Below are 12,409 nucleotides of genomic sequence, written 5' to 3' on the forward strand. Positions count from 1 at the left end.
AAAAAGTTATCAAAATGGTACACAGCATCTCATTTCACCCATGCACAAGTAACTTACCTGAAGTGTTTTATCAGCTCCACATGATGCTATTCTTTGCCTATCCTTAGAAAAGCAGGCGTGGTAAACTGCATCTCTATGCGGACGAACAACCAGACGGTAGAGGTTTTTCAAGAATTTTTTATTTCTAAGGGTAAGACAGTTGATTTTATATAAGCAGGATTTCCTAGTGCCTTTTTATTATTCAAGATCCTCTATGAAAAGATAACACTTTCACATACCTCTTGATCAGCAAGCTTTGTAACAAGCAAACCAATCAACCCACTGTGCCTTACCTCTTAGTCTCTATGCTGAAATAATAAGGGAAACACAAATTCCAGCATTCACTCAGAGTTTTCATTGCCCTTGAAAAGTTACAGCTTAGTAATCAAGAAAGATAAAATGCACATGAGAAATTAAGTGGGATTCCTTTTCAAGCCTACTCAAAAACATTTGTGAATTTGTTTACAACTTAGTAAACCTACTTAATTTTCACAGCAATGACTCAGATATTAACACTAGGTATTTAAACAAAATCCATGTCTATCATTGCATGTCAACCAGAGGCTAAGCACAGAATCTAATACGCTTTAGATGGCTCTTGCCTCAGTTTAGCAAAAACAGAGAATTAGTAGCAATCATAGTCATCTATTTAGCCAGATCTTAATGCAAAAATAAGATGTAATAAGATGATTTTCGGTGATGAACAGATTGTAACAAGATTAATTTTTTTCTGGAGCCAAATGAAACAATGTACTTCAAGTTTTTATCATGATCAGTTATAGGCTCCAGGCTTTGCATTTAAATAAAAAAAATATTTTACTAAGATCTCAAAGTTTAGAATGAAAGAAATTTTTCACTGATTCATCTAAGCCAATATTTTTCTTCTGTATTTTAGTAGAGGAAAAGTTGCTGGTCAAGAAAGCAGTTCATTCACCTATATAGCCTACAAACTATTTTTAGAACCCTAGAATGGAAGACAAAACCATCATAGAATCATAGAACTGGCTGGGTTGGAAGGGACCTCAGAGATCATCAAGTCCAACCCTTGATCCACTACTGCTGCAGTTACCAGACCATGGCACTGAGTGCCACATCCAGTCTCTTTTTAAATATCTCCAGGGATGGAGAATCCACTACTTCCCTGGGCAGCCCATTCCAATGCCGGATCACCCTCTCCGTAAAGAAATTCTAATATCCAACCTAAACCTCCCCTGGCACAACTTAAGACCGTGCCCTCTTGTCTTGCTGAGAGTTGCCTGGGAAAAGAGACCAAACACCCCCTGGCTACACCCTCCTTTCAGGGAGTTGTAGAGAGTGATGAGGTCTCCCCTGAGCCTCCTCTTCTCCAGGCTGAACAGCCCCAGCTCCCTCAGCCTCTCCTCATAGGGTCTGTGCTCGAGTCCCTTCACCAGCCTGGTTGCCCTCCTTTGGACCTGCTCCAGGACCTCAATCTCCTTCCTGAACTGAGGGGCCCAGAACTGGACACAGTACTCGAGGTGTGGCCTCACCAGCGCTGAGCACAGGGTCAGAATCACTTCCTTGGACCTGCTGGCCACGCTGTTCCTGATCCAGCCCAGGATGCCATTGGCCTTCTTGGCTACCTGGGCACACTGCTGGCTCATGTTCAGCTTCCTGTCAATCCAGACTCCCAGGTCCCTTTCTGCCTGGCTGCTCTCAGCCACTCTGTGCCCAGCCTGGATCTCCCCATGGGGTTGTTGTGGCCAAAGTGCAGGACCCGGCACTTGGCCTTGTTGAACCTCATCCCGTTTGAATCAGCCCAACTCTCCAGTCTGTCCAGGTCCCTCTGCAGAGCCCTCCTGCCTTCCAGCTGATCCACAGTGCCCCCCAGCTTAGTGTCATCTGCAAATTTGCTGATGATGGACTCAATCCCCTCATCTAAATCATCAATAAAGATATTGAACAGAAATATTGATCAGTTTCTGTCCTGTTGATTTCAGCCATGTTCTTCAGTATAAGATTCCCACATCCAAGGTGGAAGCCCTGAACTACCTGGAGATAAACTACCTAGTCTTCTGAATTCTGCAACTTCCAAGTGGTTTTGCTGGAATCTTGTTAGTTATGCAAAATGAGATAGCTAAATATCTAAAGAGGAGACCAGAATTCAAGTATGCCAGGATTAGTACTGTAAGTACCTGACACGGAGTCATTCTGATGTGTGACCACCATTTATGGCAGAGATCAGAAGAGAAACATTCAACAGAAGAATCTAACAGAGATAACTACTAGACTAGGCTAAAAAAATTTAGATATGTATATTTTTCCTTAAAAAACTTATAAAAAGATGAAAAAGGCTAAAGATATCTAAATAGGAGGTCAAGATTGCATAGATATTATCACCCTTTTAGTATTTATCACCTTGCTATTTTAAAATACTTTGCAAGTTAACAAAAATGATGTGTACATTTTACTAGAAAACTTTAAAAAGTATTTTAATATACCCAATACTTGCACTACAATTTTGTTGTTTTTTAATTATTTAGAGATGTTTCAAAGTATTTTCATCTTTGTATATTTATTTAAAAGGAAAAATCATTGAATACAGAAGTAAAAAATATTCCTCTAGTTATTTCTATGCAATTATTAATTATTAATCATATCCAGAGTTCCCCTCCTCCTACAAGTTGGTAATTATGTCACTCTCCCCAGAAAAAAACATTGCGGTTCTTAAAAAGGTCCTTATATTAGACATAAACTGTATTTAGTTGTACATTATATTATTTTCTTGGATCAAGGGGCCAGAATATCAGGAGATACACTGCAGCTACTTACATCCATTCCAAATAAAATGCTCCTGTTTCTCTTTGAGCATGTAGCTTGGCTTGTTGATACACCTCTGATGCCTCTGGTTGGCAGAGACCCAGCTGTATGATGTCTGGAAATGGCTGCCGTCCAAGAAGGTGCCCATTTAAAGACAAAAATTCCTGGAAGTTCTCACGTACTGTGCTACCCTATGTAAAGAGTAGATAATATTTTGTATAGGAGAAAGTGGATTGTTACCTTAGCCTGTTTTGATTTTTTGATTTTCTGTACAGCTAATATTCTTAAAGAAGCACTTAGTTCTATTTTTATGTTTAGTTCTTTTAGCAAGTACATATGATAAGACTGAAATATTTCATTATCCTGTTCAGGAAAGTGGATTAAACCTTACTTTTCAAATGAAGGATATTGGCAACAGTGATTTACTCTATAAGGAGGCCACAGGAAATATCAGAAAGACTATTACAAGCTGCCAACAAAATTCTACTCTTCCTAAAACGGAGAATACCACATGTACCCACCACTAAGTATTGTTGCTCACCTTAGCTATTGAGTTCCATGGTCAATTACTTGGGCACACAAAATACACAAGTTACAATTTGTGCACACAAGTTACAGCTAAAACTAAAACTGAGCTTTCTTCATTTTTCTCTTCTCTGAGTTAAAGTTTAATTTAGCAGTGGTTTTATGTTTCAGTTTTTTAACCTTTCTGTATCCATCCATATATACATACATCCAACAAAATTTAATTTAACATGGAAAAATATATTTGGAACATACTGATCATTTACCTTTTAGTATCATACCTTTTGATCCAGGACTGAACTATATTCTACGTATTCGTGTATCAGATGAGCAGGACCTACCAATTCTGTTTTAGCTTTAATCCAGTCTAGAGAAAACATAAGATCACAGAGTTCCTACAAGAAACAGAAATTTAAGTTCAGATCATGAGTTCGACAACAAATCTCTGCTAAAGGAAAAAGGAAAGCACAGGAAATACACAGGGTATTTCTCATGCTTCAACAGTACAATTGTCTCCAGTTAAAAAACTTAGGCAATTGCCTGTTTTCTGCGTCTTACTCAATCAGGTATAAAAATTCTGCATATAGAAAGCCAAGCTTGTTGTTTCAATGCAAAAGACTGCTCTTTGAGATACAGCTAGCCAGAGAAGGGCTAGGGGTGCAAAGCCAGTCTTGACTTTTGTAGCACTCAGGTTCTGTTCCAGTGTATGACTCTGCTACTTGTGATCTATTGTTCTTCCTAGCAGGTGCTGAATTTGAATGAAAGCAAAATGTCTGTTATAGCTGCATTTAAATAAAATGAAAAATTGAGTTAAAAGGCAATCAGAAACTGCAAAAAGGATATTAGAATAGAATACACTATTTCAGTTGGAAGGGATTTACAATGGAAATCTAGTCCAACTAGACTTTTTGTGGCTGATGAAACCTGGTCATACAGAGGATGAACTTTCAAACACAAATGAGTATGACATACCAGGGAAAACAACAAGCCTTCTGTAGAAAGAAGTAACTAATTCATCATATTCTCTGAATAAACCCATTTATTTGTATGAGCACGCAATAAAGCGAGCATGGGTTTTCAAAAAGATTTAAAGATTTCTTATCTAAGCTTCTTCAAAAGGAAAACCACAAGCTATTATGCTACAAAATAAGAAATCTTCTCAAGAACTGATTCAGAAGACACAAAGGGTAGAAATAAAGTAGTCTTCATAACAGGCAGTAATTACTAGCGAGGCCACTAAAGGACTGTGAGTTGAGTGTTTACCTATCTGTACAAAAGTCTGGGAGAAGAGAGGCTTAAGCTGGAAAAAGCCTGAAGGCAAAGGCAGGGGGTAAGGGTGGGTCAAGAAGGGAAATACAGAACACCAGTCAGAACTCACCTTCTGCATGTTGGCACCAGCCATGTGATATGCTAGAAAGTTATACCAGTACATGCAATCCTCTTGAGATGGGACAGGTGTATTAACTTTGTAATATTTCTTGTACTGATTTACAATGTTTTTATGTAGCTCCTGCAGTGCAAGTCAAAACACACTTTCAGTTAATATTATAGCAAGGTATGGACTAGTTTCAGTGTTCATATATTATGATTATTATTAATAGTTTATTGTACATAGAACTGAGGAGGAGTAATAACAAAATTATCTCTCAATCATAATATAGCAAATGTAGCAAGCAAAGTTTACTTTCTTCTTACTGTACACTTAACCTAATTTACTAAGACCTCTCCAGAAACATTCTCTGGATATTAAAAAACAAAAGCAAGCTGCTAGCCTTCCTTTTTAGACTGAGAAAAGCTATCAAATCACACTCTTCACATTAAATGTGGGTAACCATCAAAAAACGAACCTGACACAGGTAGATGTAAGGCAAATTTAAAAATGTGCCTTTTCTTAATATCTACTATTTCTGCCCTGTCCTTCAGAACCAATATATTTATTGGGCCCAACTTAGAGGTTCTCTCCCTTAAAGCATTAGCTCTAATTGAAGAAAAACAAAAAAAGGGGGAAAAAGCATGTCTCTGTATTAAATGTCCTACTCTGGTAGGGTCTTAAAGCCTTTGGAATCATCAGTGGGACATTCTATCTCCAGATGGAAAGATCTTTGACAGAGAAATAATGGACATAGAATCTTCTCTCAGTTTAGTTTCTTAGCTTCCAGTGGAATCATCAAGAAACCACTCCACAGTTTCAAGTTGAAAACAGAAGTTTTTAATTAGTCAGCATTAACCTTAACTGCATTGTGGACCTATTCTATGAAGCTATGCTGAACACCATTTAATAATGGAACATTTTCTGAGAATGCCCAGTTTTGGAGAGCAAAGTTAGCATCAAATAAATTACTCAATACCCTACCTGAAGCTGGTTGCGATTCTTCTCTGTAAGAAAGTCAAGTTGAAGATCATGTAAATAATAATGGAATGACTTCCCATTACGATCACAGAACAACAGTGATTTGTTCACAAATTCCTGTAGTATATCTTCAACTTCTTCGGTTTCCATATCCCAAAGAATACAGAGAACCTACAAAAGCACATTAAGACAGAAAAGAATCAGAACTAAGGGGTAATATGACTTGTATGAATGTCACAGAAGTCTACTAATTAACTGACAACAAAACACATGCTAATATAGACACACAAATACAGGCACATAACAAATGGTAATAAATTCATTAAGCTACCAGTTCTTCCATACCAAACTCTATGAAAGATAATACAAATTATCTCATCTTTTGTCTATTTGTGCTGAATTATAGTCATCTTATGTTTTGTATAAAGGAGACAAATAATGATAAAATAACAGACCTGCCCTGCCCAATTTAGCAAATATCATTAAGTTACACACAGGGTAAGCTTCATGCAGCAATTATAAATTTTATTAATTCTTATAAGTTATTGTTTGTATCTCACTAAAAATGATGGATTGCTGGTATTACCTTGGTGGGTACTCTAACATCTTTTGGGAAGATAGAGAGGTCTTTATAGTAATCTTTATAATTGTCATTCAGCTGCTCAACACTTATGGACATTGCTTCATCCAGGGCTTCATAATCATAAGAAGAAGATTTTCTTATTCTTTTAAACTGCTTATTCTGCAGCTGTTTGAGATAGTATTCCCAACGATTAGGGAAGTCTCGTAATAATGCACCTATCAAGGATATCACAAGAGGAGAACCTGATGGAAAAGATGGAATTAATCTTAGAGATTTTCAAGGAACACAATACAACAGTTAAGTGGCTGAATAAATTGGGTAATTTTCTCAATACCTTGATTAAATTCTTGAGGTGTGAAAAACAAAACATGTCATCCTTATAGACATCTACAAACTCACCAAATTTAAGTGTAGTAGGGAAGCAGGGGGAAGATACACTGAAGAAAAATACTTGAAAATCAACAACACATTTCTGTTTAGTTTAAAACAAACAAACACATTTAATAAACACTTGTGTTTTACTTAAGGCATAAAGCATTAAAGAATGTTCTCTCTTCCATCTGTAAGTCAAAAAAGTACATCCAGGGGTAAATACTACATTAAAGAGCTGCAAGTATACCTTTGCATTCCCGTACAAGGCAGTTAGCTTGTTCTGGCAGTTCTGATATTTTCATATTCACAAATAGTGATAAAATCTCCAGTCCTTTCTCATGTGCTAGCCCACTTTCCACATGAACCTCATATTTATTGCCTAAACACAGAATATAAAATTCAAATATATAAAAAAAATCCTATGGAAGTTAGTATATTTCCAAGTAAAAATCTGGCGTAAACAACCTGGCCCATGGGTTTTTTTGCATGGTATTTTATAAGCTTAGTACTAAGAAAAGTATAAATGCTACTCATCAGAATCAAGCTTGCATTAGGGACACAAAAAAATTAGAATACAATAATTACAATAATTACATTATGGGCATCTTCCAGAAGTGACTGCTTACAAGCACAGTCAGTCTAACAGCAGTAGGATCACACAGGATAATCTATCCTGTTGAGAATCATTGCACTCTTTACTGTAGAAATGTAACTTTCAGGGTAACACGTAACATTTATTTTAAAAAGATCATGAGGTCTTACAGAGTAGAATTCTACAACTTTGCTGCTTCTGTACAAATTGATAGAAATAAACTCTATCAGATTCCTTTAGAAGTTCACAAGAACAAATTGCATACATATACACATACAATTTATGATGCAGGAGATTAAACCGTTCCTTACCAGCCACAGCATCTGTTACACTCCTGTCCCTGCTGGTGATAAGAATCTGACATTGATTGTCAAATGCTTTCAATACCCAGGAATCCCAAACATCATCCAGGATCAAAAGAGATCTAGTGCAAGAAGAAATATTGCAGATTTCAGGTCAACTATTAATGCTAAAACACAGTATTGCATTTTAATAATCAAATAAAATTTTCAGAATTTACAAATTGAAATCTACAAATTGAGCATAAACAATAAAGGTTTGAAAAATAGTAGATGCCAAGAAAACCAAGTATTTAATCTGTTTTTCAAGTCATCAGATATCATAAATGAAGAAAAAGGTTGTATGGGGCTAGATAACAATTCTGCTTGACGTAGCCTAGTGATAAGCTTTTTGGAAGAAACCATTTCAGTGACCTTTAGAGTAAAGAGTTTTGTTGTTGTATCTTCAGAAAGTTTTATGACACTAATCTTCCAAAGGAATTTCTTCGATGCTGAGACTCTTTACATAAAGAACATTTTACAGTGACTACGTGTTCAAACCGTATGGGTAGTTACCTTTGTAGGTTACTACATGGATCCTCACAAGACTTCCCTCACCTGCCTGTGGCTGACAAAGTTGTTCCTGAAAACTGCTTTCAGAAGATTGGTTCCAAGGAAGCAAGAAGTCAAAAAGCCTGGTTGGCAAACATATTTATGAAAACAAATACCACTTATTTCCATTCTGTGTGTTTGGTGGAAGAAAGGAAGTTGTTGATACCAAATCCTACAAATTGTTTAAATGTACTAAGCTTTGCGGGTTTTTAAGGGATGGAATTTTCAGCTACATTAGTCACTGGTTAAACTGCCCAATTTGCACTGAGGCATGCCAAGACTTGCACATTTTTCTTTAGCTAAGTGACATTTATACCATCAATGCTTATAAATACATATTTTATCCTTCAGAAACAAGTGCATACACATTATATACCTGGCAGTGTTTTTTAAATCTTTTCTTCTTGAGAAAGATATTGTTTTCCAGAACAAAAATGCCAACATTCTTCTACTCTATGTCATCTATAAAGATCACAAGGGTGGAGTACTATTCCTGAGATATCTCATTTAAGTGCTGACTTGTTTAGTTTAGTACAGATTTTCCCAGAGGGCAATGAAATCCTCAACAAATAACAAAAACTATTGCTCAAAGATGATAAACACTTGTGTGTAAGGAAAAACATCTGTGCAGTAATTGAGACGCTGCTTGATAAAATCAAGTCACTTTTCCTGGAGTTTGAAAGCAACTAGCTTCTTGAAGATAACAGATTGTTTCATGAAAACCTGCTTTCACTTCAATAACTATACACTGAACACTTTAAAAGACATCAGCTGTTATCGAAAGGAAAAATTTTCTGCATCAATAGACACCCTTTTACTTCTCGCATCCCTGAAGCATTCTACATACACAGTGAGAACATTTGAAGTTAAAATGAATTCTTATTTCCAACTGTTCGTTCCAACCTCCATTATTCAGTGACTAATAATTTTTCAGGTGACAGTGACTCCTGCACAGCTAGTTAAGATATTTTGTTAGTAGGGAACTTATTAGCCTACCAAATGTATTCATATCTAGGACAACCCCACACTTGTCACTCTATATAAAGAAAAAAGCAGTCTAAACAGAGTTACACTATGTATACCGTACACCTGCCTCTAGCATCTATTTACTCATTAGCTTCTGTAGACTCATTTGAACTTACTCATTAGGCAACTCATTAACTTAGAGCATATGAAAAGGAATCCCTGCACAAGACTTAAAATTCTACAAGAACTGTAATCTTTCCCTTGAATAAAACTTCAAAATTATCTACATCAACACAGGAAGCAAAAAGTGGAAGAGTTAGGGAACATATCTTTTTTTAATTGCATACCACAGAGACATGTAACCACAGCACAGACACTTTAGATGATTAGACAAAAGTTATTCTACCAAGTTTTCTCAGTTAAAAGTATAGGGTTTCCTTTTACTGACATCACCTGGGATATTTGCGTAGCATCAGCAAACGAAGACGATCTTTAGCCTCCTCAATGTTAAGTGGTGGCCTTTGTGAAAGAGTAGAGTCATGTTCTAATCTGCTACAGAGATTCTGGAGTTTTATTAGGAGCCCTGCTTTGTCCTGTTTTCCAACAGAAATCCAATGAACTCCTCCTGGAAAGTAATCTGACAAAAGCAGTATCAGTCATGCTATACATTTAAAATCAGAAATCTTTGATAGCAGCTTACAAGAGCAATCAATAACTCAATTTCAATTAAAATATAGAAGTGTAAAGTCTATTGCAGGCCAGCCTTTCAATTCTGCCATTGAAACAAAAGGAAGGTTCTACAAGACCATTACTTTTTATTATTAAAAGAACAGACTCTGTAGAACAAGTTCCCACAGAGAATTAACACTGACACTGATGTTGTTGTCCCTCCTCTCCAACATGCCTTCCTGACTGTCCCTTGAAAATCCCTTCTGCATACATCTTCCTGCTAGTTTGATTCACCAGTTGTTTTTTTCACCCTCTACTACTGCAGTTCAGAACACATAATGTGAAATTTTCACAGAATGTGAAAATCATCTCAAAACAGAGAACAAGAAGGCATCTAGAAAACACTGGTGCAGCAAAGGATGATGTAGCCTCTATCCCTAAACCATGTTTTCTAGTGCTCAAGTCTCACTTTCTCCTCCAAGTGTCCTGTGCAGGGAAAACCAAAAAAGAAAAAGTTGGTTTTTATCACCTAAAGTAATATTAGTGAAATCACTCCACAAATGCCTGCCATAATTAAAATGTATGTGAAAGTCTCAGAGCAAGATTTTTTTAAACTCAAACAGCAAAGGCAAGAATACGAGAACTTTAAAAACAATGTCCAAAAGGAATATAAACAAACTGTGATTGTTTTGCACTAATAGAAACAGCAATTTCAAGTTAATTAAGGATGCATCTACTCTCATAAGCAAAAACAATTAGAAAGTGACAAACTATTCAAAAGATTTTCCCATAAATTAGTGAAATACTTAGTGGACCCAAAGCACTAAATGGTTATAAAAGCTGTAAGCTGCAAGCACACATTTCAAAACCAAAGGAATTTAGAAGCCCAAATCTCAGTTACTGTCAGGATGACTTAAGCTACTTTGCTATATATGCCCAGTATACATATGCCTGTAGTAATTCCTGTAAAAACAGATGTTTTTCTAGAAGTACCTTCCAAGAGCTGATGATCTCTCAGAGCTTCTGCTGTTAAAACAGTCTTCCCACAACCTGCCATTCCATAAACTGTGACCCAGCCTGGATCACTTCCCAAGCAGCAGAGGTTCTTTTTAATAGCATCTACCAGTTTTGGCCGAGTGACAAACACAACTGGTCTCTGTGGCACACCACCTTCACGGAGAACTGTCTTAACTAAAGTTAAAAACAAGACATATGAAAAAAAAAAAGAATTTCTGAATGTGATATTTCTTCAAACCGAAACAAATAACTCCCTACTCCACCTCAAATAACTAGTGAGTTCCCAGTCTCAACTCATGTCCTTTACAAAAGCTCCAAAAACTAATGGGAAGAAGGAAAAAAGGGGAGAGGAAGAAGGGAAAAAGGGAATGAGGGAAACACATAGAAAATTGAAACATGAGGAAAAAGGGAAATGGGGAAAAAGGAGCAAAGAGAAAAGCTGTGCTTTTTCTGGCCACTGGTGGCCACCTCTCCTGTGAAGACAGGCTGAAAGAGCTGGGGTTGTTCAAAGGACAGAAGGCTTCGGTGAAGGCTTACAGCAGACTTCCAGTACTTGAAGAGCCTACAGGAAAGGTGTGGAGGGACTTTTTACAAAGGTATATAGTGATAGGACAAGGGTGAATGGTTTAAATTGGAAGAGGGTAGATTTAGGAAGAAATTCTTTAGTGTGAGGGCTGTGAGACACTGGCACAGGTTGCCCAGGGAAGTTGTGGCTGCCCCCTCCCTGTTCAAGGCCGGGTTGGATGGGGCTTGGAGCAACCTGCTCCAGTGTGAGGTGTCCCACACCTCCAGTGTGAGGTTCCTTCCAACTGAAACCATTTCATGATTCTATGATATGCGGAGTCATATTATACTTATAGGCTTTGGGAAATTTCACCCAGTTAATCAAAATTCTTCATGTCTGTGACACTTCATAAAATCCAGAGTGACAGCATCTAGTCATATCCAATTAGAAGGTTCTTCCCATTAGAAACTATTGGTTTATTCTCTGTCAATCAAAGATGATACTAATGACATTATAGGTAAGTTAGGAACTTGTGTAGTTAAAAAATATGGTGAAGAGAATTAATCAACTACAACTAGAAAAACTATGGAATGTAGGCTGAGAATGTATAGGTTACTCTTCATGTGAAATGTGAAAATTTTGGAGGCTACAACTTCTTATGTTAGATTCAACCTCTTTAATATATTCAAATAAGAAAGAGTTTCTCTTTACATACAATAAAAACGTTACAGAGAAAACTGACAGCTTCAGGTTTCCCATCTTTGAAATAATTACTAAATATGAACATTTTCAAGACCTATACCAGTCACAACTGCTGTAATTCTCCTGCCACTTTAAATACATTAAGTAGAGAAATACTGACTGCTACACTATGAAAACAAGTGAATGCACCATCTACTCATTTTTTATAGGAGGTAACTTAGGAATAAAAAAATATAATTTGTAGCAAGACAACCAAATAGTGCTCTGAGTCTGTTGCCCTCAGGACTGGTTAGCCTGGCTCAGTGCTACTGCTACAGATTCAACCAACCTCTCCACTGGCTTGCTCAGGACTGAGCTGAGCCTGTGCTTCAAGCCTCACCTTTTATTGGCCCCCTAATCCTGCTCATGCACAGTGGGGGCC

General features: G+C 37.0%; 1 protein-coding gene across 1 annotated transcript in view; it reads right to left on the reverse strand.

The window, feature by feature from the left end:
* APAF1 (apoptotic peptidase activating factor 1) overlaps positions 1-12,409 on the reverse strand; it is a 37,761-nt gene that overhangs the window by 22,198 nt on the left and 3,154 nt on the right. Inside the window, exons 4-13 of the mRNA XM_030465620.1 lie at positions 10,758-10,955; positions 9,549-9,732; positions 7,551-7,663; positions 6,895-7,026; positions 6,279-6,517; positions 5,696-5,863; positions 4,721-4,852; positions 3,624-3,737; positions 2,830-3,008; positions 58-184 (exon numbers count right to left, since the gene is read on the reverse strand). Of these exons, the coding sequence (XP_030321480.1) occupies positions 58-184; positions 2,830-3,008; positions 3,624-3,737; positions 4,721-4,852; positions 5,696-5,863; positions 6,279-6,517; positions 6,895-7,026; positions 7,551-7,663; positions 9,549-9,732; positions 10,758-10,955 (1,586 nt within the window). The remainder of the gene's footprint in view (positions 1-57; positions 185-2,829; positions 3,009-3,623; positions 3,738-4,720; positions 4,853-5,695; positions 5,864-6,278; positions 6,518-6,894; positions 7,027-7,550; positions 7,664-9,548; positions 9,733-10,757; positions 10,956-12,409) is intronic.

This window comes from Calypte anna, chromosome 1 (assembly GCF_003957555.1).
Source record: "Calypte anna isolate BGI_N300 chromosome 1, bCalAnn1_v1.p, whole genome shotgun sequence".
NCBI lineage: Eukaryota > Metazoa > Chordata > Aves > Apodiformes > Trochilidae > Calypte > Calypte anna.